The sequence below is a fragment of the Geotrypetes seraphini genome, chromosome 6 (assembly GCF_902459505.1).
Source record: "Geotrypetes seraphini chromosome 6, aGeoSer1.1, whole genome shotgun sequence".
In the NCBI taxonomy this organism is placed as follows: domain Eukaryota; kingdom Metazoa; phylum Chordata; class Amphibia; order Gymnophiona; family Dermophiidae; genus Geotrypetes; species Geotrypetes seraphini.
In genome coordinates this window covers 233064624-233091161 of record NC_047089.1, presented here as the reverse complement: position 1 = coordinate 233091161, position 26538 = coordinate 233064624, and the positions used below count along the sequence as shown (strand labels likewise).

At 44.1% G+C, this 26538-nt stretch overlaps 1 protein-coding gene across 1 annotated transcript in view; it reads right to left on the bottom strand.

The window, feature by feature from the left end:
- Positions 1-26538, bottom strand: part of MORC3 (MORC family CW-type zinc finger 3) — a 140211-nt gene that overhangs the window by 102750 nt on the left and 10923 nt on the right. The window contains exons 2-3 of the mRNA XM_033949594.1: positions 23117-23189; positions 11350-11482 (exon numbers count right to left, since the gene is read on the bottom strand). Coding sequence (XP_033805485.1) covers positions 11350-11482; positions 23117-23189 — 206 coding nt within the window. The remainder of the gene's footprint in view (positions 1-11349; positions 11483-23116; positions 23190-26538) is intronic.

The following is a 26538-nucleotide window of genomic DNA, read 5'->3' as shown; positions in this document are numbered from 1 at the left end:
CCCAGATATTCTAATATGTGGCCTAGAACACGAGAACTCTTCGGAAATGTGAATATCCACATCCAAAGAATGAAGAAACTAAATCATGTCCGAATCAACCAGTAGTCCAAGGAAGAAAGCACCTCTATGCGACAAATGCTAGCACTACTACTATCATCTACTAAAATGTTTGGAACCGTGGCTAGGCCCAATGATGTCTGCTTAAACAGAAAGTGCCGCTCGAGAACAACCAAGCGAAGAAACTGCTGACGTGGTGGTCACATGAGAATGCATACAAATAATCTCACGGTTTCCCTTATGAAATGTCAAACTGAGAAACTAAGTGACCCATATGAAATCCATCGCCAGTCTGACCAATTCCCCCTTCTTGGGCACTACGAAGAAAATGGAATAACAACCCCTAGTTCCGAAAGAGCAGAAACTACTGTCCCAAGTTCTAGCAACCCGGGAAGGGGATCTCACACCAGCGTCACCTTTGGATACTCAATACACAGTGACACCAAGAAAGAAGCTGAAATGGGACAAAAGAATTCAAAGGTGCAAACAACTTGAAAGAAAACTCCAAAGACTCGCAACCTGATATTACCATATCTCCCTTTCCGCGAGAAAGCCGAAAGAGCAGTCAGAGGAAGTAAGGACCCCTTTCAAGTGAAGCTGGAGGAGAGTCCTTAAGTCCTGAATGGAAGAAAGGAACTCTCCTGAGAACATACTAGGCTTGCAACAAGAACGTGTATGATTACTCTGCGGCAGCCTGTGCGATCGGAACACTGCTTGCCAGCTTCTCCAAAATACAACTGCCCTTAAAGGGAAAATTCTTATTTAATTTTTATTTATTGTTCAATGCGACCCAGGGAAAGCAAAAGATTGGACACCCCTGCAGTAGACCATGTTACGCTAGAAATAGAAAAAGACAGTCGTGCTCGCAGGAAATCGTGAATAGCCATTATGCCCCTAGAACTGCTCCAAATGTGCAGTAAGCAGGTCTAAAGCATTATCAGACACATTCAGCGCTGCATAAATGGCACCAATATTAAGGAAACATCCAAATCTACAAAGTCTCATCCTTAGGAGACCCCGAGAGAGATGAAGAGATACCTAAATGAAACACCGGGAACTCTCCTGCGACTGACATAAATTGTACAATGAATCAATCGCCTTCCGCCAATCCAGTACGGAGGTAAGCCAAAACTGGGTGGTTAAGCATAGAGCAGATTCTCCCTCTAAGTGCCTGCAGAGACTCCCATAGGAGATAACGCTATCGCGGCAGATCAAACAACTCAGGAAACCTCCACACACCGAGCTCTAATGTCCCATTAATGCAGAAAACTACTAGCACTGCCGACACATCTGACTCTGAAGACATAGAAGCCACGGCAGACACCAATAACAGCCAGCTAAAAAAGAAACAAATCGAACGCCGTGGCGCCCCCACCAGCACAGGAGCGCGAGCCTCTTGCTCACTGTAAGACAGCGACTCCCAGCCCACGGTAAAACAACTTACCAGCTGGATAAGTAAACACAGTTGCGGCAAACCAAACTCAAGGCCGCTCTGTTGATAACTCTATCCACGCTGTGGCAATCTCGGCAGTGCAAGAGAACAAGCATGTGCCTGTTGCGCCGGCCCCATTCAACTATATTCTAAACACAGGGAGACTGTGGAAGGCGCAGAGAAAAGAAGCTGCCGAAACAGACTCCAAGAACGCCGTGGCGCGTCCGCCAATGTCGGAGCACAAGCACGAGCCACCCGCTCATGGAAAGGCACTGGCTCCACAAACAGCGTCCATCTTGGCGACTTGAACACAGCCGCAGCACCCGCTGTGCAAAGGGCAGCCTCAGTGAACAGGCCGCAAACGTTAGGACTCTCCCGCCCACGCACTAGAACAAGCTTGTGCCTCCTGTGCGCGGAAAGGCACCGATTCAAACAACCGTGCCCAAAACACCAATCTGGAGCCCTTCACTGAAACATCCACACATTTCAAAATATATTCTCCACATACTGCAAATTTTCCACTGTCCAACAAAGTTAAGCGGTTGAGAAAGAAATTATCTATTTAGTGAACCACGCGACCGCACAGCTGCAAGTTCCCCAGAACAAAACATAATACCAACAACAAAACCCGTAGGTCTAAGACAACCTCAAAACAAAGCACACAGCTCCAACACCACTAGAAAATATATAACTCGCAGAAGCAATGTTAAAAAGGAATACTCACAACCTGGCTGACAGGGCTGGCAGACAGCGGTAGACACCGGTTGAGCACCCCTGATACGGCATAATCATAAATAGCAAATGGTCTCTTTATTTAAAAAAAAGAGACCCAGGAAGCCCTCTATCACTGGAGGGAGGGTAAGGCAGGGACCTGGGGGGGCCCAGGTGTAACCCCTAAAGCCGGCACCGTTCAGTCGGACACCCCTGTCTCACTCAAGAGAAAATCTCAACAGGAGAAACAGCATTGCCAGCTCACTGAAGAGAAACCTCAACAGGAGAAAATAAAGTTCCAGTCACAGCCAGAAACCAGGAGCTATTCGAATAGCGACCATCACCTGCTGGGAGATAGAGCATACTGGAGAGGCAAGAGGTGTGCCAGCCAATAAAACCACCGGTTAATCAGTTTCTCTATCTCCGCCTGCTGGTAGATGTGTGCTATCCCATTGGTCTCTGGATTCAAGTTTCAAGTTTATTATATTTTGATTTTACGCAATATCCAATATTTCAATCCGTATTACATAATTGTAATGTACAATAAAAGCCAGGGATGACAAATACAAATGAGACAAAATTATACAGACTAATCATTATGTTCTATTAATACAAACTGGAACAAGTAGGTAAAGGGGAGAAATACAATTTATACAATCTATAAAATAAAATTAAAAAAAAAGAAAAAGAAAAAAGAACATTTAAGGTTTGTACACAAGGATAGGGTCAATCAAGAAAAAAATATGAGGAAAATAAATTGATAGAAAAAGCTTTAATTATTTTAAAATGTTTCAAGGAAAGAGGTAATGTTAAGAATAATTAATCAGTTTAAAAGTAAATGGGTTTTAACATGAAGAATGTAAAAAGACCCAGATTAATATTAATGATCTTTTGAAAGAAGAGAGAAATAAGAGGATTAAGGTTATAAAAGTACTTATAATTTTCATATTGATGTCCTATTCATTTGATTCTATGGGGAATAAGTACTGTGTTTATTGGAATTACCTATCTATGTATTGAATGCATCTTTATAAAGAATGCTTTTCAGACTGCTGCTGTTGCTAAGGAAAAGGTAAAACAGATTTTTGACTCCTGACAGAAAGACTTTTGGCCACGGCTAGAATAAAAAGAAGCATTCTGGCTGTCTGGCCCATCAGGGGCTACAAGAAGCCTGGAGGCCGATTCCTGCTGAAGCTGAATTAGCGCATTGAACAAGAGAGGAATTGGAAGAAATGCACAGAGGGATTGGTCCGTTCCTCGTAGCTAAGGCCTCGTAGCTAAAGCCCTAAACGTCTACCTAGAAAACCACAATCTACTCCACCCCACACAGTCTGGTTTCAGAACCAACTAAAGCACTGAGACCCTACTAGGAACACTCATGGACATCGCGAGACAACACCTCAGGCAAAAAAATGCTTATCATACAACTAGACCTCTTAGCAACCTTTGACCTAGTTGACCATGACATCCTTCTACAAACTCTAGACTCAATAGGAATTACTGGAAAGGTATTAACTTGGTTCAAAGGATTCCTACAAACCAGAACTTAGAGTCAAAACAAACAAAGAAAAATCAGAACCATGGTCCAACCCATGTGGAGTTCCCCAAGGATCTCCCCTATCTCCCACACTTTTCAACCTATATATTGCCTCCCTAAGTTCATACCTAGACAAACTAGGCATTACCTCCTACAGCTATGCAGATGACATCACCATACTACTCCCCTTCGACCAACTTGAGCCCTCCATGGTAGGAACAATACACAGAACACTTGAAACAGTAGCAACATGGATGAAACTTAAACCTGACAAAACCAACTTCATCCTCCTAGAAAACAGCAGAGCCCCTACTTTGACCAACCTAATGATAAACTCGATCTCGTACCCCATTCAACCCACGCTAAAACTCCTCAGAGTGATAATAGACAGGAGATGTACCATGCAACCACAAATGAACAAAATAATAAAAACATCATTCGCTACTATGAGAAACCTAAGACAAGTATGAAAATTCTTCGACAGAAAACAATTCCAACTCGTGGTGCAATCTCTGATCCTTGGCCTAATTGACTACTGCAACATACTATATCTCCCCTGCCCAACTACCACAATAAAACAACTTTAAACAATACAAAACACAGCTCTTAGACTTATCTACTCACTGAAAAAACACGACCATTATCACAGAGGTGTACCATGACTCACACTGACTCCCAATACATGCCAGAGTGCACTTTAAATTCCACTGCTTATTATTCAAAGCTATAAATGGAGACAGCCCTACCTACTGGAACAATAGACTAACTCAATCCACTTCAATCAGACACAGGAGAACCCACACAATATTCACACACCCGCCAACCAAAAAGGTCAAACGAAGAAAAATGTATGACAACCTACTGGCCACAAGAGCAGCGAAAATAGACTGACAACTCACCAATTTGCTGACTTCGACCACAGACTACAAAACCTTCAAAAAAGAAACAAAAACCCTACTCTTCAAAAAATACATAAAACCAATATAATACAACCAAACATACTCTGAACTCCTCCTTGCAATATCAACTACTCATCAGCAAATCAGAAAATGTTCAAACTATTCCCTAAATACTTCTTACTACCTTAACAGAAAACAAAGTAAAGGCGGAATAGAAATCACTAATGTAATGTAATGTTCCATCCAGGAGAAAAGCTTAACATTCTAAGGTCAAATATTCTCAGTCTTTTGACAGAGAGCACAAGAATTAGAATCTCCGGCTGAGAACTTGAGTGACTCAGCAACAAGGAGACGTTGAGATGAAGTGCGCCCGAGCACAGAAATTATCTGTGTGTGAAAAGCAAAAATGAAAGAAATGTAAGAGATCTGTAAGGAAAACCCAGTAGGAACAGGTCAATAATGTGCATACTGACTCTAGAATGCATAAGCGTCTAATTGTAGACTATATAGAAGAAACCATCAGTCCAGAGACTATGACTGAGATAAACTGGAGCAAAAATTTAAAAAGACATCCTAAAAAGGATGTAGTAGCTTCCTCCTCCCTTATAGCCACTCCCAAACCTTCTGGGCCTTTCAGAATCAAAAGGAAATGGAGTAAAAAAGTTTGTGGGGAATGTTCCTTAAAAACAGGTGTAGGGAAAAATACTTGAAGTAAAGGAATGCCTTCTGGACGGTGCTGTATAAACTTGATGATACAGTGGAAGGTATGTTGCGAGAGAAAACTGGTTTATCCTGCTTCAAAATGAAAACAGTGCAAAGATCTGATATGGCGGGAATCTAACTTGCAGGCTCTAACCCCTGTTAGGATACTTTAATATCCTTATATTAAAGTATCCAACAGGGAAAAAAACACCTTCCAGGTTCTACACCCCATGGTTTATTCCTGAAGCAGTTGCAGCCTGAGTGATGCATGGCAATTTATGATGTTCTTGTTGAAAGACATGTGGAGGAATCCAACTTTACAGACTCTACACCTATGTTAGATTCCCCTCTTAGTGGCATGGAGTCCAGGCAATAGGTAAAAAAAAACACCTTACAGGCTCTACACCCATAGTGAATTTCACATTAAATGCAAGCTTTTGCAGTGATGTTCATAGGAAATATGAAGTATAAATACTGCTGAAAATCAAAACATGGAATGGAACCCGTGTCGCGGCCAACTGAAGTTTTTTTTTTAAGGCATTTTGGTTATAAAATAAAAAGATAAACCTTCCAGAAGGACAATGAGAAGTTATAGTTCTGTTGATATGAGAGACCAACGTTGATGGCATAGTGAGAGCAAACTCTGATTGAGCTGGAAGAATTGGGCAGAGTCAAACAGCTTCTCCTGTTGAATTGCCCCTGAAACAGTCCAAGGCCGCTAGCACATTGTTGCTATTGTGGTGGCTGCCTAGAAACAGGAGCATGTCTCTGATGTGAAGGAGTTTGTTTAGTAGACCTCCTTGAAGAAAAAGACTTAGACTGTGGTTTATTGAAAGTATTCCAAGTTTGCTCATATTGAGCTAATTTTTGTGCAGCAACCTCAATGGGCTCGCCAACAAACCTCCTTCCCTAGGCATGGAATATTGGCCAATCTATTTTGAAGATTGAGGTCTATATCAGAGAGTCTGAGCAAAGCTAAGTGTTTCATAGCTATTAACATAGCAGACGCTCTGGAAGACAGTTGAAAAGCATCAGATAATGACCCTGGAAGATACGTCGCTATCTGTGACAAAGTATGAATAGTCCACTGAAATTCCAGAAGATGCTCTGAAGGAATGTATTACTCATAATCGGTCAACCATATACATGTTGTTGAAGATACAAATAAATTGATTACCATCTTCTTTAGTTAATTCATCCAAAACTCTAATTTTTCTTTTATATATTCTCTAATCTTAGTATTATTCTTTCTTATAAATAAATAAATATATGAATATATAAGTGCTCAGTGTCTTATCTCCTGCATGAGAGCCACAGCGAGATCATTTTGGGACAATCATTGCATTTATGGGTCCCTTATTACACATTGTGTCTGATCTCAAAACAAAAAAAATCAGCCTGCTTGTGCTTATATATATATTTTTTACATTAATGCAATGATGGTCCCGAAATGATCTCGCTATAGCTCTCATACAGAAGATAAGACACTGAACACTTATATATTCATATATTTATTTATTTATAAGAAAGAATAATACTAAGATTAGAGAATATATAAAAGAAAAATTAGAGTTTTGGATGAATTAACTAAAGAAGCTGGTAATCAATTTATATGCGTTATAAAGTATAGACTTTACAATATAGACTTTACACTCTTATTATTTAAAGTTGAAGATACAAAGACATGTAGAAAGCGTAATTAAGGATTCTGCTCAACAGCATAGAGTTTTGGTAAAGGCGACGTCCAAACTTGTCCATAGTACGGCCTTCACATGATCTTTGTTTCCTTCTATATTATCCCTATTGTATTTTTTTCTTTAATTTTCTATAAACCGTGTTGAGCTCTATTCTTATAGAGAAGATGCAGTATATAAGCTTAAGGTTTAGTTTAGTTTGGCATGAACTCTGGTAGGAAAAATATTTTTTGAGGGTCGATTCCACTAATAATGAATGATGTGGAATATCAAATCCTGGAGTAGAGAAAATTCTGTAAAGCAAATTCATCTTCCCTGGAGCAGCCTTGACAGATAAAGGCATCTCCCAATTTTTGAAAAGGATTTGTTTAAACAGTTCATGCAATGGCAATTTGAAGAAATCTTTGGAAGGTCCACGAAAGTTCAACATATTTTAAAATTCAGCATTAAATGAAGCATCAGTCTCTCCACTGAAAGAAACAAATCTTTGCACAACTGGTTAACGTAAGTAGCAAAGGAAAATTCTTCAGGAGATCTTCTTTTGGGAAGAGCTGCACCAACAGACTCAGGCTCAGAAAAGGAAAACCCACACTCTGATTCAGACTTCGAATCTGAGAAAACTTCTGAGAAAAAATGTCTAGAAAAAGTTCTGCGACGTTTTCGGTACCAGTCTGATGAAGAGGCAGAAGAGGATCGATGAACTTCATGATGCCTCATCATCATAAAAGAGGAACTCCGATGTCTTGGTCTGGAATGTCTCACAAAAAAAAAAAGAGGACTTATTGCCCGAAGTAGCAGCTCAAAGTCTTGAAGGGGAGCATTGAACTTTGCTGCACGAAGAGCTATGCCTGGAGGAAGATCAGCACTGAGATATAGAACTATGACGCCTCATAGAAGATCCCTGAAAGCAGTAATTCAATGCTCCAATGGATCAGTGGTATCGGTATCTTGATGCCTCACAGTGGTATGATCAGGTTGGGCTGGTACCAAGGGAGTTGAGTGTAGGAGACACATGCAGTGCGAACTAAAATCGGTGACAATCTCCCTGTAAAAGAATTCTCAAAAGAGTGCATGCAGAAAAAAGCTTGAAAAATAAAGGAATAAGCAAACATTGAAACGGTTATTTAAAACCCTTATATTTATGAGACTTAAAAGTTTTAGAAAGCACTTTTCTTAAAAAAAAGCAGATCTGATGATGATAAATATGCAAAAAAAAAAAAAAAGCGTTTGTTGCACAGTCGTTGAAATAGAAATTGGCTGGCTGGTGGCATTTCTGAGGAATCTGCAAGAAATATCACTTGGGGCATATATACTGTCGTATTTATCTGTGTGTGACTCAATGCATACATAGCATAATAATATTAAATATGGCCCCTGCTGAAAAAAAAGGTTGGATAAGCTTCATCTAAGCATTACCTGAAGAAACCAGTTTCCTGGTGGCCTCTAAAAGACAATGATACTACACCAATGTCCCGCAAACTTTTATTTGCTCTGTCACACTAACGAAGGTCACGTTTTTCTGTGGCACACCCACAACCCCACCCTGCTCCGCCCGAACCTCATTTTATTTTCTCTGAGCTCAGGGCTGCGTCTGGAGGGCCTCTGAGCATGCGTGAACTTAGACGCAATGATGTTGCATGCATGCGCGCACGTGCATGCCGTCATCATGTCAACATCTGCACATGCTCAGAGGCCCTCCAGACACGGTCCCGAGCTCAGGGAAAACAAGACGAGGTTCGCTTGGGGGCAGAGAGGAGGAGAGGTGCTGATGCCCTAAGTGACTCAACCCCTGGCGGCACACCCGGAATCTCGCTGTGGCACACAGCTTGCGATTCACTGTACTACACCGTTAGATTATGCAAATAACCCCCTTCAGCAGTGTTCTTCACTGCAAGGCTCAGGAGTCAATGGCAGTTTCCGTTAACCTTAAGTGTGGACCTCCAACTTTCTCTTCCCCCCCTCACTACTGGCCTTACATCTGTATTAGGTTTCCTCTTCCACAAATTTAGCATATGTCCCTCTTTGTACTGCTATTGCTCGTTCCATTTTAAATATATGGCATAATGTATTCCACCAAAATGTATAACTAAGGTTTCTGTGATTTTTCCAATTGTTGGATGGCAAGCCCTGTCATAACTAATAAAAGCTTGTTATCTGATGATATTTGACTCTTTTTCCTCATCATCATGCCAAATAGCACTGTATCGTAAGAGTGCCACATGATTTTCCAATAATGTATTTACTTGAGACCATATTGAATTCCAAAATATCTTAATATAGGGACATATACTAAATTTATAAAAATATGGGGGCCATTGGCAAAATATTGTAGTGAATAGTCATCACTTCTTCTCTTCTCCTTTTCGTTTTCTTTTTTAGCACACTAAAGGGGGGAGGGAGTTAGAAATAATGTTACATATTATGTTATACTATGATATGTGTATATTTTTATTGAAAATATGATGAAGGGTGGGTGGTAGGGGGGTTATTGATTTTACTAGATGTTTATATGGCAGATATCAAAGTGCTATTCTGAATAATTTGTTGTAATATATTATTTTGTGCACTTGTTGTTTAATTTGAAAACGAAAAGAATTATTTTTTTAAAAAAAGGTTTCCTCTTCCACCATTCAGCTTTCTGTATGTTTTAGTAGTATTCTCATAAGGCCGAGAAGCAGTGTAGGATACTAGGTGCTCAGCAGCACAAAGTTGCCGAGAGTCTTAGGGTGCCAAAAGAAAACAAAATAGCTAGAAGTGGCACTACCAGCAAGCCTGTACAGCAAATGTAGGGGGATTAAAACAAAAACTGAGTAAGAGAGACTGCTTGAAGGAATTGGAAATGGAAACAGAATATTGAAGGCTGACTGGTGGGAAATGGATGAGGATTTGGACTAACTGGGATAGTCAGAAGGAATATTCTGCAGAGAGGAGGACCTGGGGATCATGGTCAGAGATAGAGCATCCCCAAAAAACAGACCAGCTCTCTATTCTCCAGACACCTGAAGGGTTTCGGGCTAACTGAACCCCATATGCCAAATATTTGTTTGGATGTTACAAACAGAGTGTTACATCAGTAAGTGGGAACTCGTGTAAAAGGTTTTGTCTGAGTTCACCGGGGTTCAACACCGCTAAATGCACAGACGGGCTTGGCAGACATTACCCACTCACATCATTTTAAAACTCTGTAGGCTAATCTAAAAATCTGTAATTCGTAGTGCAAAATTTTTTTAAAACTGCTTTTTTACTTTTTCACTTTAAGCTATAAATTAATGCAAAAATTATTGTCAATCGCCCAAAGCCTTGGTGTCTATATAGTGTGGAAAATTAAATTTACAAAGAGAGGAAGTTACATCATAAGGAGAAGCCCGGAAGAGGGAAGACCGGGAGCACCGTCGAGCAGGCGTGTGTAGAAATCAGCTTGCTCTTCAACGTGTGTGCCAGCAGAAAGGAGGGTGGGAGGGAGACAGGCTGGACCTACAAGTGGGGAGGAGTTGGAGCCATTGGCCCCAAGGGAGGGAGGGAGGGAATGCAAGGCAAAGCAGGGATCTGGGGCTGGAGGGAAGAGCACAGGAAGGGACTGTTGCTGAAGGTAAGGGAGAGAGAGTTGTTTGACCTATGGAGGGGAGGGCTGGAAATGAAAGGAAGGGAGAGAACTACAGGACCTGCTGGAGGGAAGGGGGAGAGATGTTACACCTGTGGAAGGGGGGAGGTGCTGCATCTGTGGAAGGGGGGCTGCTAGAGAGAGGGTAGAGAGGTGCAGGACCTTTTGGGGGAGGGACTGAAGAGAAGAGAAGAGAAGAGAAAAAGAGATGACATACTAAGCAGATGAAAGAAGAGGAAATGAAATACTGAACAAAGCAGAGAGAGGGAGACACAGGGAGGTATCAGAAACAGAGAATGTGTGAGGGGCAATGGTCTTCCTAAACAGCCAGACCAACATATCACAAGTGGAACCCCTCAGAGCAGCTGTGGCATTGAAGAAGGAGGAGGAGGATTCCCCACTAACAACTCAGTGCTGTCCACTTTCTCCAGGAACAATCTTGGCTCCCACACTTTTAAGGTTTTTGAGGCCCCTGCTAGAAAAATGGCAAAGATCACTACCTTACATGATACACATCAAAAACCCTATAATCTACTGTAACAGCCCAATATAACAGCAGATCTTATGGCGAACTAGTGGGTCACATTATATGCAAAGGCGCCTGCATTATGTAACAGGTGCTGGCATGTGATAAATGCCATAGCATACATTCATTACATCAAGCTGTAAATTCATATTTGCAAAGAATTAGGAAAGAACTTGGAAAAGCAGCTTACCTGAGCATTTTGTGCAGTTTATCTTGACTCATACCATTTCCATTATCCATGAAAGTCAGGCAGATATTACTCTTCATTGCGATCTTGTCTATCCATATCTGTTTGGCATTAACATCTGGATCATATGCATTATCTGCAATTAAAGAAAAAACTGTATACAGCACTTAGTTACAGAGAAAATGGTTTAACTTCACACACTAAAGGAAACCAAAAACAGCTGTATGCAGCTGCCTTCTAAATCCCTCTTTGTTTATCAAAGAGCTGTCCCATGGGTAAGTGAATACCACCAAAACCTGAATCAGAGAGACAACTTAATTTGAACACACTCTCCTTCTGATGGCACACATTGCTGCTAGTTAGTGCCGTCCATCTGTATAAAGAAATTAAACTTCACCAATACTACTTTAAATAAGAATGGAATTTTCAAAGTTCAATGGACACCAGCACGAGCCAGTCCATCTTTTGCACATGGTCACAACTGAAGCTTTTACCAACATATACTTGGCATTTCTGAAATTTATGAAGGACTAAATAATGTGACATAGCATCAACCATTACCGTATATACTTGAATATAAACAGAGAATTTTGGTTTTAAAAAAAAAGGCCCAAAAATTGAGGTAACAGTTTATATTCGGGTCATCGCCCACTTGTCCCCTTCCTGGACTTGTTTCAGGCCTCTGCCGTGCCTGCCATTTGGCCTGGTGGGATGGGCTGAGGCAGGAGGGACCCCTCCCGCCTCCTGTCCCGGCCAACTCTGCCAATTTTTTTACCACCCTCCACCTCCCCTCGCATACCTTTTGAAATCCCTGGTAGTCCAGCAGTGTACCAGGCAGGAGTGTGTTTTCTGTGCTCCTATCCCGCACTAAGCCCCTCCACGAATGGCCACTTTGTGTTCTCGTGGATCAGCGGTGTACCAGGCAGAAGCAATCTTTCTGACCTCCTACCCTACGCTGAGCCCCTCCCTGAATAGCCGCCTCAAGTTTTCGCAGCCCAGCAGTGTACCGGGCATGAGTGAGCTTTCCTCGCTCCTGCCTGGTTCCATTCAGCGAGCGGCTCAGCGCCGGGCAGGAGTGAGGAAAGCGCGCTCATGCCCAGTACACCACTGGGCCATGAGAACTCGAGGCAACCATTCAGGGAGGGGCTCAGCATGGGACAGGAGGTCAGAAAGCTCACTTCTGCCGGGTACACCGCTGGTCCACGAGAACTCGAGGTGGCCATTCAGGGAGGGGTTTAGTGCAGGGCAGGAGCACAGAAAGCTCTTTTTTGTTCCTGTTCCTATGCTCCCATCCATGCCCACTCTCTCCTCACTTTTTGTATATCTTCCTGTGTTCTTCAGCATCACTAGAAAGGGAGGAGCGCTTGGTCACTTACGCCACTACGGAGTCAACCTTCGGATGGACAAACAGCTGCTGGAAGTCCAGAGCCATAGGATAGAGCAGAGACATAGCTTTGGCCACCTTAAGTGAGTCTTCAGGGTTCTCCCGTTGATCAGTAACCAAAGAGGTAAGATCCGGATAAGAAGGAAAAAAGTTTGTGCATTAATGCTGCACATGACGGAGCAGTGCGAAGTGGAAGGCTGCTGGGCATCATAAAATGACGGAAGAGACTGAAGCTGACCTGAAAAGACGATGCACGGAGGGATCATCACTGAGATTCACTGTCGCACTGCTCCCTGGATACTGGACCCTGAAAGGAATCCCACATCAGTTCTGTGGGGAAAAAAGGCATGGAAAGGGACTTCCAATCATCCAAATCCTGCTCTGAAGGATCACAGACACTGGCAGTCAGCATGGTATAAGGCAAGGACAGCTGTTTGGGGGAAGAATCCCCCTTAGGCAGAATAGACGCGCCCATAGGCAATGCAGCATTTCCCATTCCTGTTAAAATAGGCTTTCCATAAAAGGTTGACAAAATCTGAGAAGCCATGCATTGGGGACCTGAGGCTCCTTGCATACCTCCAGACTAGAGGAGTGGAGATGCACCTTCCACCACCAAGCGCTTACGTTTCACCCCATTGCTGCTCGGTTCCTCTGAGCAGGATCTCTTCCCCTTAGACTGGTTCTTCCAGGATTTGGGGGATTCTAAGGCCTTGGAGGAGTGACTGGGGACCAAACCTGAAGTTCCCTCCCCTTCCTCCTGCGGCACGTGGAAACACTGCCACATCTAAACCAGCAACTCTTCACAAGTGACGCGGGATCCAGGACTAGAAAGGCCTGGGGCATCCATCAGAGGCAGTCACTTGTCAAAACAAGTAGTTTTGAAGTAGAAAAAATAAGTTTACAATCAGCTTGCTAAAAATCCAAGATGGCTGCCACCAAAACATTTGAGCCAAAAATTAGCTAAATGCAAAAATTAAAAATAGCAGTTTTAGGGTTTGAGAGGAGGAGGCTCCGAGTACTAACCTCAGAAACCACTAAAACTCCAAATTTCAGGACTCTCCCAAGGATCCTCATACAGAATGGGAGTACTCACTGTGACTTCAGATGCCTACTTGTCTGAATCAGCCTGGCTGCAGAGAAAAGTTTCTGCCTCAGAAATTACTCTGACCTCAACCATTGAAGGAAATCTTTTGGCTGCTGGATGGATGGATGGATCACAGCCACTGACTCTCACCCCCCAGGATTTCTCACACAGCGACAGGGGGAGAAATTACACAGCTGTCTCCCTGATACCCCTAAGGTTCTTACTCAGGGGTTACACAGCCTGCGCTCAAGCCTCTGACCAAATCAGTATGTGAACCACTCCCAGGGGGGATGTGTACTGAGCTCCTGAAGGGACACAAAGCAGGCTGACTCCACAGGTATGGCCCGGGAGCAGCAATCCTTCCATGTGGGACTGCGTCCTTTCCCCAATGGAGTATGCCCAAGCAGGGTACTTCTGAGCATTGAAGCCAAAAAGAGCTGAAAAAATCTGGCAGAAAACCACAGAAAAAGAAAAAACAGAGCAGAGTAAAACACACCTTCTGAGTTTGCCTGCCAAAGGAATAACTGAGGAGGGCGCTGTGTTCCACTGCAGAAAGGGAGGACTTTTCAAGTTCTTAAAGGAATATCCTTTTGCAGTTTGCAGGAAATGGGAATCAATAGCTCAAGTATGGACTCTTGTGTATCCACAACAGAAAGCACAGTTACTTACTGTAACATGTATTATCCTTGGACAGCAGGCAAATATTCTCACAAATGGGCGACATCATCCAATGAGCCCTGGTACAGACAGTGAAAAGTGTAGAATCACTTTAAGCTTTAGCAAGGTTTTTAGATTGCCCGCACCATGCATGCACGAGTGCCTTCCCGCCCGAAGCTAGCTAGCGAGGTCGATAGTTTGATGCCCATACGAAGAAGCGAACTAGGGGAGGTGGGTGGGTTGTGAGAATATCTGCCTGCTGTCCCAGGATAACACCTGTTACAGTAAGTAATTGTGCTTTATCCTTCGACCCCGAGGACCAGATTGAGGTGCCAAGAAGGAAAGGAAGGACGATGAAGGGGATGCATATGTGCCAGGCCCCTTCTGGATGATCACTTGTGGCCATCAATGAAGTAAAAATAATTAAGATTTGGTTATTTGGCTCAGAGTGTAACATTTGTCTATATAAGATCACTTCCGTGAGATCAGTCGGTCTAAATTTATGGATTGTATATTATGCATTGGTTTAAAACTATTTTCCCTGTATCACTTTAGATATGAAATAGGTTCACAGTGGCATATAATCTACATTAGAGATTAAGCTGGTTACAAATAGTGCTGCCCGATTCAGGGAAAAAAAATTTGATTCGATTCGATTCAGCCTATTGAATTGGTTTTTCGATTCGATTCTCCTGCCCAATTGGGTGTTTTTTTCAAACATCCTGATGGGTTTATTTTATAGCCTCTTCACCCCCTTTGCCTTATCCTAACCACAATGGCGCTGTGGTGTAAACAAAATAAACAAACAAAACAGACTTTTCCTCTCTCTGTTAAATCCTAGCTCACATTTGCAGTCTAACACCAGCTCTGGCAGGTTACACATTTCAAATATGACATATTGTAATCACAAAAGGGAAAATATAATTAGTTTTTCTACCTTTTGTTGTCTGGTCATTATTCAAATCTTGTTGGTCCCAGGCTCTGGTTGTCTTCTGATAACTTGCTTGCCAGAGTCGTCTTCTTTCTTCTTTCTCCGAGCTAACCATCCATCTGCCATCTCTGTCCTTCCCCTTCTGTTTCCCTTCCCTCCCCCGGAGGTCTAGCATCTTTCTTTTTTTTTGTCTCCATCCACAGATCCACTTTTTCTTAACTACTCCCTCCTTCCCCACCACCCCAGGGTCCACCATCTCTCCCTTTCGTCATTATCTCTATCCCCCCTCCATACCATCCCTTGTGTCCAACTTCTCTCCCTTTCTGTTCCTTCCCTCCCTAAATCCCATTGTCCATCATCTCTCTCTCCCTCTCCTCTATTTTTAGACTCATTATTTCTTCCCCCCTCAAAGTCCAGCATATGCACATCTCTTTGAACCCCCCTTCCCTCCCTCCATGTATTTCTACACCAGGGCCCCCCCTCCCCTGAAGGCCTGTCCCCCCCTGAAGGCCTGTCCCCCCCCCCTGGCCTGTCCCCGCTTTGAAAGCCTGTCCCCCCCTTAAAGGCTTTTACCCCCCTTAAAGGCCTGTCCCCCCTGAAGGCCTATGCCACCATCCCTGGCCTATCCCCCCTTCGAAGGTCTGTCCCCCCTTAAAGGCCTGTTTCTCCCCACTCTGAAGGACTGCGCACCCCCCCCCCCCCCGGAAGGCCTCCGTGTTCCCCCTGGCCTCCCCGCACCGTTTACCTTCTAGTTGCAGCCTGCACAGAAGATTGCGGTTATAGCGTCTTTGCAAACTGCTTTTAGCTGTTTCCTCCGCCGCGATCCTGCCTCTGACATCAGAGGAGGGGCGGGACAGCAGAGGAAACAGCTATAAGCAGTTTACAAAGACGCTATAACCGCATCTTCTGTGCAGGCTGCAACTAGAAGGTAAACGGTGCGGGGAGGCCAGGGGGGAAGCCGGAAGCCAGGGTGGGAAACCGGACACCGGGGAGGGGAACCGAACACCAGAGGGGGGAAGCCAGACAACAGCACTTCTCGACTGACCCTCCCTCCTCGCTTTCTAAAGCAAGTGCGGCAGCGGCCAGCCAGCAAGAGCAGCGTTGCCGCTCCTGCTTTAGGGGACTAGGGGGGAGGGTCCGAATCGGAAAGCCGATTTTTTTTATTTTAAATCGATTCGAATTCACCCGAAGTGAATCGGTGAACCGATTCGAATCGTGAATCGGGCAACGCTAGTTACAAATGTCAGATTAGATTATAGATCTCACAATTGGGGACCTACTGGGAATTTTTGGAGAACACAAAAGGAATAAATATGGACACTTTCTCACCCCATCACTACATATAGGCTCTCAGAAGTGTAAAGTTAAATTGTCTATGCCATTTTTCCATGTACTGAGCTGTAATGAGATATGCAAGCACCCTAAAACATAGGAAATACGAGGGTTATTTCATAAATAATGCACAGAGGTTGGCAACATTGGGGAGTGGATGATGCAATTGTAGTAAACCTTGTTTCACTTCAGTGCTCGAAGCAGCAGGTCGTGTGCTTAGGAGTTCTGTAGAGTACATAGTATGGCTGTGACAAGTGTGGGAAATGGAGGCTGCAGGTGTCTCGGATACTGTGTCTGTTGACGATCAGAGGTCGTACATTAAGATTGAAACTCTATGTGGCAAAAACCCAACGGAAATCCACAGTGCATTAATTGAAGTTTGTGGTGAGTTAACAGTGGACCGTAGTACAGTTTCTCAGTGGGCAACTCGTTTTTGGAGTGGTCGTGTGAGCTTAGATGATGATGCAAGACCAGGAGGGCCGAAATCAACAACCGATGAACGATGTGTGAAACTCGTAGATGATGCTCTTGAATAGATAAAGTTCCATGCAGTGCATTATCATGATTTATTCGTGAAAAATGCACAAAATCCAACCTCAGTTGCTCTTGGCTGGGCCACTCATTCTTCACAATGCTCGCTCACACATAGGGAATGTCGTCATTGAAAAACTACGCTAATACGGCTGGGAGGTGGTACCTCATGCTCCCTACAGTCCAGACATGAGTCCACCAGACTGCAACCTTTTTCCAAAGTTGAAACAACCTAAGCGTGGACATTGTTTTGCATCTTTGGAAGAGCTTTCTTCTGCCGTTACCCGAGCCATTCGGCAACTGAACGAAAACGGTGTCTTGGATGGAATAATGAAGCTTCCCGGATGTTGGGACTTGGTCATTGCAAAGCAAGGAGACTAAATTGAAGGATTGTAAAGAAATACTTGAAAAAAAAAAATAACAAAAACACAACAGTGTGCATTATTTATGAAATGACCCTCATATTTAAATTCAGTGCAACTGCTGCATTTCCTTACTGACCCAACAAAGAGAGGGTAACCTGAATGAATGGATGCAGTTCTGAAACAGGGCGACGTCAGCACACTGATTTCTAAGCCCCTGTGAAAGAATGCTGAATCATTCCCTCTCTCCCCCTTCCTGTCACAAATTAACCCTTATCTTATTTAAGCAGTCCTTATTTGGAATAGGACATCAGCTGACAGGCACTGAATACGTGCAAAGACTCAGGGTTTGTCCACGTGTTAATCAGGCATTGCCTACGTGCAGAGTTGAGGGTGACACGATGTAAATGCATGTGACTTTGTATCCACCAATCATCAGACATGTAATCAAGGGAGTTACTATGATGTCATTAGCATAGAAGCATAATAAAAGGAGCTCGGAGCGTCTCATGGCAACGCCTCCGCCTGACTCTAATTCTGCGTGTGTGTGCTGTGTGTGTTCAATCCCTACACTTGAAAGCTAATAAAAAGGTTTCACTTACAACCAATTTTCTCTGCCAACAGTCCAAAGTATTGGAACTTGTTACCATTGGTATTCAAAACAACGTCAATTGATAAGTTCAAGGATAACTTAAAGAACCATTTTTGATGCATATTTTCAGGTTTAATGGGTAGCACTATTGGTATCTTGGAAAACAGAAGAATATCCTTAATGTTAATTTCTTTCTTTGCTAAATTTTTTTGTATTTCTCCCCTTGAACCCCAATTTATGTATTATGTATGGATTATTTTTGTACACTGTACTGTTATTTTATTATGGTTTGGTTTTTAATTATAATTTTTATTTTCAAAATAGCAACATAAACACCACATCAACAGAAGCAAACAACAATACACTTCTCCCTCTGTATTCGCGATGATAGGGGATTAACAGACTTGCGAATACAGGGAAAACACAAATAACTTTTTGATTTGTTATTCGCTGTTTTCTATTAAAAACCATCGTGAATATGGTGAAACCGCGAACAACATGGTGGGAGACCTGGCCTGTTTCTGAAGGAAAGGCAAAACACGGTGACAAAAGTGCTGGGAATCAGCGATTTTCTTTGTAAACGCTTGGAATCGGTGATTTCTCTATGCAAGCTGATGTAATTGGGGGGGGGGAGCCAGCAAGCTGAAAACCGCGATTGCTGAAACCACGAATACGGAGGGAGAAGTGTACAAACAAAACCCAAGAAAACATCCGCTTCAGTGTTCTCCCCAGACATTTTTTCCAGCCGGGTGGAATGAAAAAGTAGCTGGGTGGGGCGCGATGGGAAAATTTGGTGGTGGGGAAAATTAACCCCCTCTTTTACTAAGGTGCGCTAACATTTTTAGCACGCGCAAACTCCTGCGCTACACGGGAAAACTAATGCCAGCTCAATGCTGGCATTAGCGTCTAACGCGTGAGGTAATTCTGTGTGCGCTAAGCACACGCTAAAACTATTTTCGCAACTTAGTAAAAGAAGCCCTAAATGTGTACTATTTTTATTAGTTAATTATTATTATTTTCCAATGCTCAATATGACTTCCTTTTTTAAGGTTTGACACTTGTGCCAGAATATTTTTACTTAATTTAAGAAGCATCCAATGCTAGAAGGGAATAATTAGATATTTGCCCTCTTTCAAATGGTATAGAGTAGGGATCTCAAAGTCCCTCCTTGAGGGCCGCAATCCAGTTGGGTTTTCAGGATTTCCCCAATGAATATGCATTGAAAGCAGTGCATGCACATAGATCTCATGCATATTCATTGGGGAAATCCTGAAAACCCGACTGGATTGCAGCCCTCAAGGAGGGACTTTGAGACCCCTGGTATAGAGGTTTAAAAAAGGGAAAGGCGTTAATGAAGTCATTAGGTTCAATTTAGCCATTTATTTCTGCATGAATTTAAACAACTAAAAAAAAAAGATAAATATAGCTCATCCAGTCATACAAGAATGGCTCTACAGCAGGAGTGCCCACACTTTTTGGGCTTGCGAGCTACTTTTAAAATAACCAAGTCAAAATGATCTACCAACAATAAAATTTTAAAACACACAAAGTACACTGTACGCAGAGAAAATGTTAATTATCATTTATATTCCGCGAGTTTTCAAAGAGGTCAAGGCAGATGACTTTATGCAATGTCACCTCAGGAACAACTGTACAAAAATAAACAAATATACCCCCTCCTTTTTTACTAAACCACAATAGCGGTTTTTAGCGCAGGGAGATGTGTTGAATACCCTGCACTGCTCTCGATGCTCATAGGCTCCCTGCGCTAAAAACCGCTATTGCGGTTTAGTATAAGTGGGCCATAGTGCAAAATATAGACAGCAGATATAAATTCTCAAAATGGACACATTTTGATCACTAAATTGAAAATAAAATCATTTTTCCTACCTTTTTGTCTGGTGATTTCATGAGTCTCTGGTTGCACTTCCTTCTTCTGACTGTAAATCCAATATTTATTTATTTCTTCCACTTCCCTTTTCTTTCTGTCTCTCTTTCTTTCTCTCTCCCCCCTGACTGCCTGTTTCTCTCTCCCCCTGCCCCCTCTTTATTTCTGCCTTTCTTTCTCTCTCCCCCTGTCCCTCCCAAGCCATCACGCCGATTTATCCACTTCCCCCATTCTTTCCCTACCCCCTAAGCCACCATGCTGATTTCTCCCTGCTGCTTTCCTGAGCTAGGCCAGGCATGTACAAGCGCCGGACTCACAAGACTTTACCTCTGACGTCAATTCTAACGTCGGAGAGGAAGTTCCAGGCCAGCCAGGCAGCGATTGGCTGGCCCAGAACTACCTCACTGACGTCAGAATTGACGTCAGAGGTGAAGTCTTGTGAGTCTGGTGCCTGGCCTGGCTCGGGGAGGCAGGAAGAAAAAGATTGCAAAGGCAAAGCAATCGACTCACATTGCCTTTGTGATCTACTGGTTGATCGTGATCGACCATTTGGACACCCCTGCTGTTATAGTATCCTGTCCTGACCTGAGGAAAGGGGTTTAGTCCCAAAAAAACTGCCTTATTTCAATTTCCTATTTATAAACTTTAATTAATACAGTTACAATACTACTTGATTCTACGTAAAGCAACAAAAAAAAATTTTTCTACCTTTTGTCGTTTCTGCTTTAATTATCTTCTCTTCAGCGTTTATCCTCGCTCCCTTCCATGCAACAGCTGTCCTCTCTTTGCCCCTTCCACCCAGCCTCTGCCCTCTCTCTCTCTACCCCTTCCATCTACTGTCCACCCTCTCTCTGCCCCTTGCATTCTCTGTCCACCCTCTCTGCCCTTTCCATCCAGTGTCCGCCCTTTTTCTGTTCTATATGGCATCTTCCCTCTTTCTATGACCCTTCAATAAACTGTATATCCTGTGCCCTTTCTCTCCTTTGTACATGATTAATTTCAGTTTCACCCCTCCCCTATGCTCTGGCATCTCTCTCTTCTCCTTTCCTTCCTTTCTTCCCACTCCACCCCATGGTCTGGCATCGCTATCTCCTTCCCTTCTCTTCCCCATGCCCTAGCATCTCCCTCCTCCCCCATATGCGCTGACATCTCTCCCCCCCCCATGGTCTGGTAGCTCCTTTCCTTTCCCTCCCTCCCATGGTCTTGGCATCTCTTGCCTCTCCTCTCCCTTCCCTAATCTTCCTTCTCCCCTCTCTCTCCCCAATTAGGTGCTGCTGCAGCAGCACTTTTCTTCCCCTCCCAATTGGGTGCAGCAGCAGCTTTTCTCTTCCCCCCCCAAATTGGGTGCACCAGCTTTTCTCTTCCCCCTCCCCCCCAAAAAAAAAAATTGGGTCAGCAGCAACATTTCTCTTCCTTTCCCCCCAAAATGAGTGCAGCAGCAGAATATTTTTCTTCCCCCTCTCCTCCCCTATTCGGTGCAGCAACAGCATTTCTCTTCCCATCCTTCCCAGCTCACAAACCCGGTAGTCGCTAGGCAAGTTGTAAGCTTCCCTCCATTGCTGACCTATCTTTCATAGATCAGCGATGGAGGGAAGCTTACAACTTGCTGCTTTTACTTGCTTCGGGCCTTCCTCTTTGCCGGGTCCTGCCTACTCTCTGTTTCCGTGAAGGCAGAACCCGGCAGCGAGGAAGGCCCGAAGCAAGTAAAAGCAGTAAGTTGTAAGCTTCCCTCCGGGGCTCTGTGTGCGTGCTGGCTTCCCTTCTCTCCGAAACCGGAAGTTGCGTCCCGTGGGGGGGAGGGAAGAGAAGGGAAGCCGGCATGCACACAGAGCCCCGGAGGAAAGCTTACAACTTACTGCTTTTACTTGCTTCGGGCCTTCCTCGCTGCTGGGTCCTGCCTTCACAGAAACAGAAATTAGGCAGGACCCGGCAACAGGAAAGCCCGAAGCAAGTAGAAGCATGCTGGCAAAAAAAAAAAAAAAAAGGCAGGCGTCAAACAAAATTTTCGGCGGCGAGTCAGCCCGAGAAGGAACATCGGCGGCAGCAGCAGCAGGATTAGCTGGGTGGTCATCTAAATCAGCCGGGTGCAGCGCCTGGCTGTAAGGCCCTGGGGAGAACACTGCGCTTGGAATAAGCAATCAAGCAAAAGATACACTGCAACTCTTTAGCATATGACCCAAGTAAGTAAGCCTACTCCAATTTCCCTCTTAAGAAAACCTCCCAACCCCACCCCAAAACCATCCCAACTCCTCCCCTCCTCACACCCAAGGTCAGAACAATGAACCATGATGGAACAACCAAAAGATAAACCTAACTAGAATAAGGAAGGTGTACAGCAAAACTACTGGATCAGACATCTCCAGGCGGGAACAAATCCCACCAGGAGATATATGCTGACCAAGTTTTCTAAGAAGGCTTCATGCGATTTCTACGCAGGGCTGTCAACCTGGACATGTTATACACATAAGACACTTTATTCTGTACCATTTCCAGTGAGGGTAAAGCTGGCTGCTTCCAAGCTGCTGCTAAAAGTAGGCGTGCTGCCGTCATCACTCATGCTATCCATTTCCTATGTCGCAGCAAAAGAGTAGTGGGTGCAACATTAAGTAAACGACAAGCAATAGATTTTTTATTTTATTATGTTTTAGACCAGGGCTGCCAAAGTCCGGTCCCTCGAGATCTATTGGCAGGCCAGGTTTTCAGGATATCCACAATGAACATGCATGAATCAGATTTGCATACCAAGAAGGCAGTGCAGGCAGATCTCTCTCATGCATATTCATTGTGGATATCCTGAAAACCTGGTCTGCCAGTAGATCTCGAGGACCGGACTTGGGCAGCCCTGTTTTAGACTGAAAGCCACCCTAAAAGTTCTCTCTAGGTTGGGATAGAACATTTTAAATAAACTTGGATTTATACATGTTTCTACTGCACAAGCGTAAACGTGTTTTATTTAAACGTGTTCAGTTCTACATAACACAAATATACTGTATAATACAAAATACATACCTATTAGTTCAGCAATGGCACTGAAGGGCCAGGTGTGACTGGTAGAGTTTGTATGCAGAAACTTGGGACAAAGCTGAAATAAAACCACAAAGTAAATAGTTAGAACGCCACCAGTCAGAATTAATATCCTTGCCAAGCGTGCATGAGTTAAACTCAAAGCCTTCTGTGCAACTAGCATAAGAAATGCCATGATAGATAAAGAGACCAACTCCATTCACAACATATAAATCAGGCCTACAATGAACAACTGTGAACTGACAAAAATGAATGGCAAATTTGGACAGTAGTGGCAAGCTGTGACTCTCTCATGATACCCGAGTTATGCCCACTTTTTCCAAAACCACATCTGCCTCTGTTCATCAATAGCAACTCTCACTACACTCTCAGATATAGAGGCTTATTATGCTTTATCGCAGTGTATCGCAAACCGTGTGCCTCCTGAGATTTCAGGTGTACCTAGACACACTGGTGCGGAGGAGAGTCATCCACGCTGGCTGACTGCTTACAGGACGTGCCTCTTGCGACGAGAGACATGTCCTATAGAAAGTCACCGGCACAGATGACTCTCCCCGCACCTCCTGGATCCCTCAACCGAAGCAGGTCGTGGCCAGATGGGCCTCCGTTCTACACGTGAAATCGTCACGTCGACGTCCACGCACTTCCGGGTGCCTTACAGCCGGGCCACTGGATTTAGTGTGCCGCTGGCTGGAAAGTTTGCAAAACACTGCTTCATAGTAACCTTAAATTTCAATTTTTATGCTATACTCAGAGAATGCAGAAATGTACAAGAGCATTAAAATATAAAAAAATTGTCTTTCAACTGCAACTGGTTTCCACATAAAGTAAAACCAGCATGAACAGACATTGGGATCTGTGAATGTAATTCTGTTTTACGAGTTTCTCTGATTTCAACTACCTTGTAACCCTCATGCTGTGCCATTTTTCTAATTAACACCGAGTCCTTGGCATTTTCTGAGTTCCCCTAATACTGACTCCTCAAAGTTTCCCATCCTGTTTTCCTTCGTAAGGGAGTACACCCAGGGTATCATCTGGTGTCTTGGGGAGTTTTGCAAACATAGATCACTGCTGTTAATCAACCACAGCACTGCAATTATCAGACAATTTGAATTTTTCTGTTTGTGAGATTATTGACTAGCTGAGAACAAGAGAGGTCAAAGAAGGAAACAGTAAGTGTGTACTGGTGAGACCTGACTTACAATAAAGGGCTAGATTCACTAAACTTACCTTTCCCATCCGATCCGTGGGCGATCCATGGCCGGGCAACCGATTCTCTACCAGTCTTCATGCAAATTAACCCGATCAGAGGCACGCCCCACACCGACCCCACAGACCGCTGCAGAGCAATCCTGGCGCATGCACAGACCATCTTCTTGCTTGTAGAAGTGGTCCGTGCATGTGCTTGCTCTCCGCACAAGGGGGGGGGCCCTTTAATGCAACAGAATATGCTGCAAGGGAGGGACTTGGCCAGAGGTAAAGCGAGCAATCACTCCTATGCCTGGTCGAAAGGATTTCGGGGCAGCTGTCAAGTAAATGTTAGTGCAGGTTAAAACCGCAAGTCAAAAACACAGGCTCGAATTGTTTAACTTGTTAAAGTATGAATATTTGGATGTTAAGAATTGTGGCCCTGGCCGCTGGAGGAAATTCCGGGCTATTTGGGCTCCGGTCTGGGATAGTTTGTTCCATGGCGCCCAAAGTGCCCTCTTGAATTTTTGACACTGGAGTGCTTGGGGTGTGGGGGGGTTATTGACTGTTTTTTTGATTGGGTTCATTTGTCTCCGCGCAGCCACCACGTGGTAGACTCTTTCATCATGTGTTTTGGTTTCTGGTTGTACAGTGGTACCTTGGTTTACGAGCTTAATTCGTTCCAGAAGCATGCTCGTAAACCAAAATACTCGTATATCAAAGCGAGTTTCCCCATAAGAAATAATGGAAACTCGCTTTGAAACGTTCCCACCCCCACCCCACCCTCCGAGGCCAGCGGCGCTGCTCTATTCCCCCCCCACGAGAATCAGCATTGCTCCCCCCGTGATCCGGCACCCCCCCCCCCGTCGCGATCCGACACCCCCCCCCACCGTGACCTGAAGTCCCCCAAACCCACCCAAACACGCTTCTTACTTTCAGTTCAGCCTCGACACCGGCATGTCCTGTGCGTTGGTGCTGGTGCCCGAAGATCAGCCTCCTCTTCTCTGCTGGGCCTTGAGTATCTGCGCATGACCAAGGCCTGCGAGTTCACGTTCTCTCCGAGATTCTTGGAGATCTCGGAGAGAACGTGAACTCGCAGGCCTTGAGTATGCGCAGATGCTCAAGGCCCAGCAGAGAAGAGGAGGCCGATCTTCGGGCACCGGCACCAACGCACAGGACATGCCGGTGACGAGGCCGAGCTGAAAGTAAGAAGCGGGTTCGAGTGGGTCTGGGGAACTTCAGGTCACGGCGGGGGGAGGGGTGCCGGATCGCGGGGGGAGGGTGCTGGATCGCGGGGGGCGCTCGTAAATCGAGCCATGCTCGGTTTCCGAGGCGCCAATTTTGCGAATGTTTTGCTCATCTTGCAAAACATTTGCAAACCAGTGCACTCGTAAACCGAGGTACCACTGTATTTGTTCCCAGAATATTGTACCTTTTATTTTGTATTTATATTTCAAAATAAAAATTTATTAAAAAAAAAAAAAAAAGAAACCAAAACAAAACAAAAAACACGGGCTCCCAGAGAGGCAGGGCGGAAGAGAGCAGGGCGGCAGAGAGCAAGGCGGAAGAGAGCAGAAAGAAGAGAGCAGGGCGCTTTTTTGATGGTTTCAGCGCTGGGATTTCAGGTCAGCAAGGACGTGAGCAACTGGTCCTCAGCAGTCCTTCTTTTTTGATCGGCCAGCCCAGTCAGTGTTCCTGAATTTGTTTTGTGAATTGCTGCCTTCCTACTTTTGGATGCCCTTCCCCTCATTTGCATGCGTAGATTGGAAGGAAGGTTAGTGAATCGGGTCGGGGTCGCAAACTGGTCGATCGGTGGCCTTAGTGAATCTAGCCCAAAGTCATCTGAACTTTATGAATATACATTAGTTCCAAGTTGGGCACAACAGAAAAAAAACCTTGCCCCTAGAAGAAAGTGGGGGGCCTTACTCCTTCTGGACCAAAACAACTATGTGTTACATAACATTGTGTTCTACCATTACCTGTCTTGCTATTTGTGTATTCATCTTGTACATTAGTTGTGACTGTTGTGTATTCCTTCTCCTCTTGCTCTGTAACAATTTCCCTTTTGATATTGTTATGTGAGAGCATTAACAGAATAAAACTGAATTACTGGCTGTGATATCACGGTATGGTATGGTGTGTGCATGTGTGTATCTTTGTTCTTGTGTATCAAGCATAAGTATTTAGAAGGGCGGGCCCCACTATGGGCTATGCGCAGA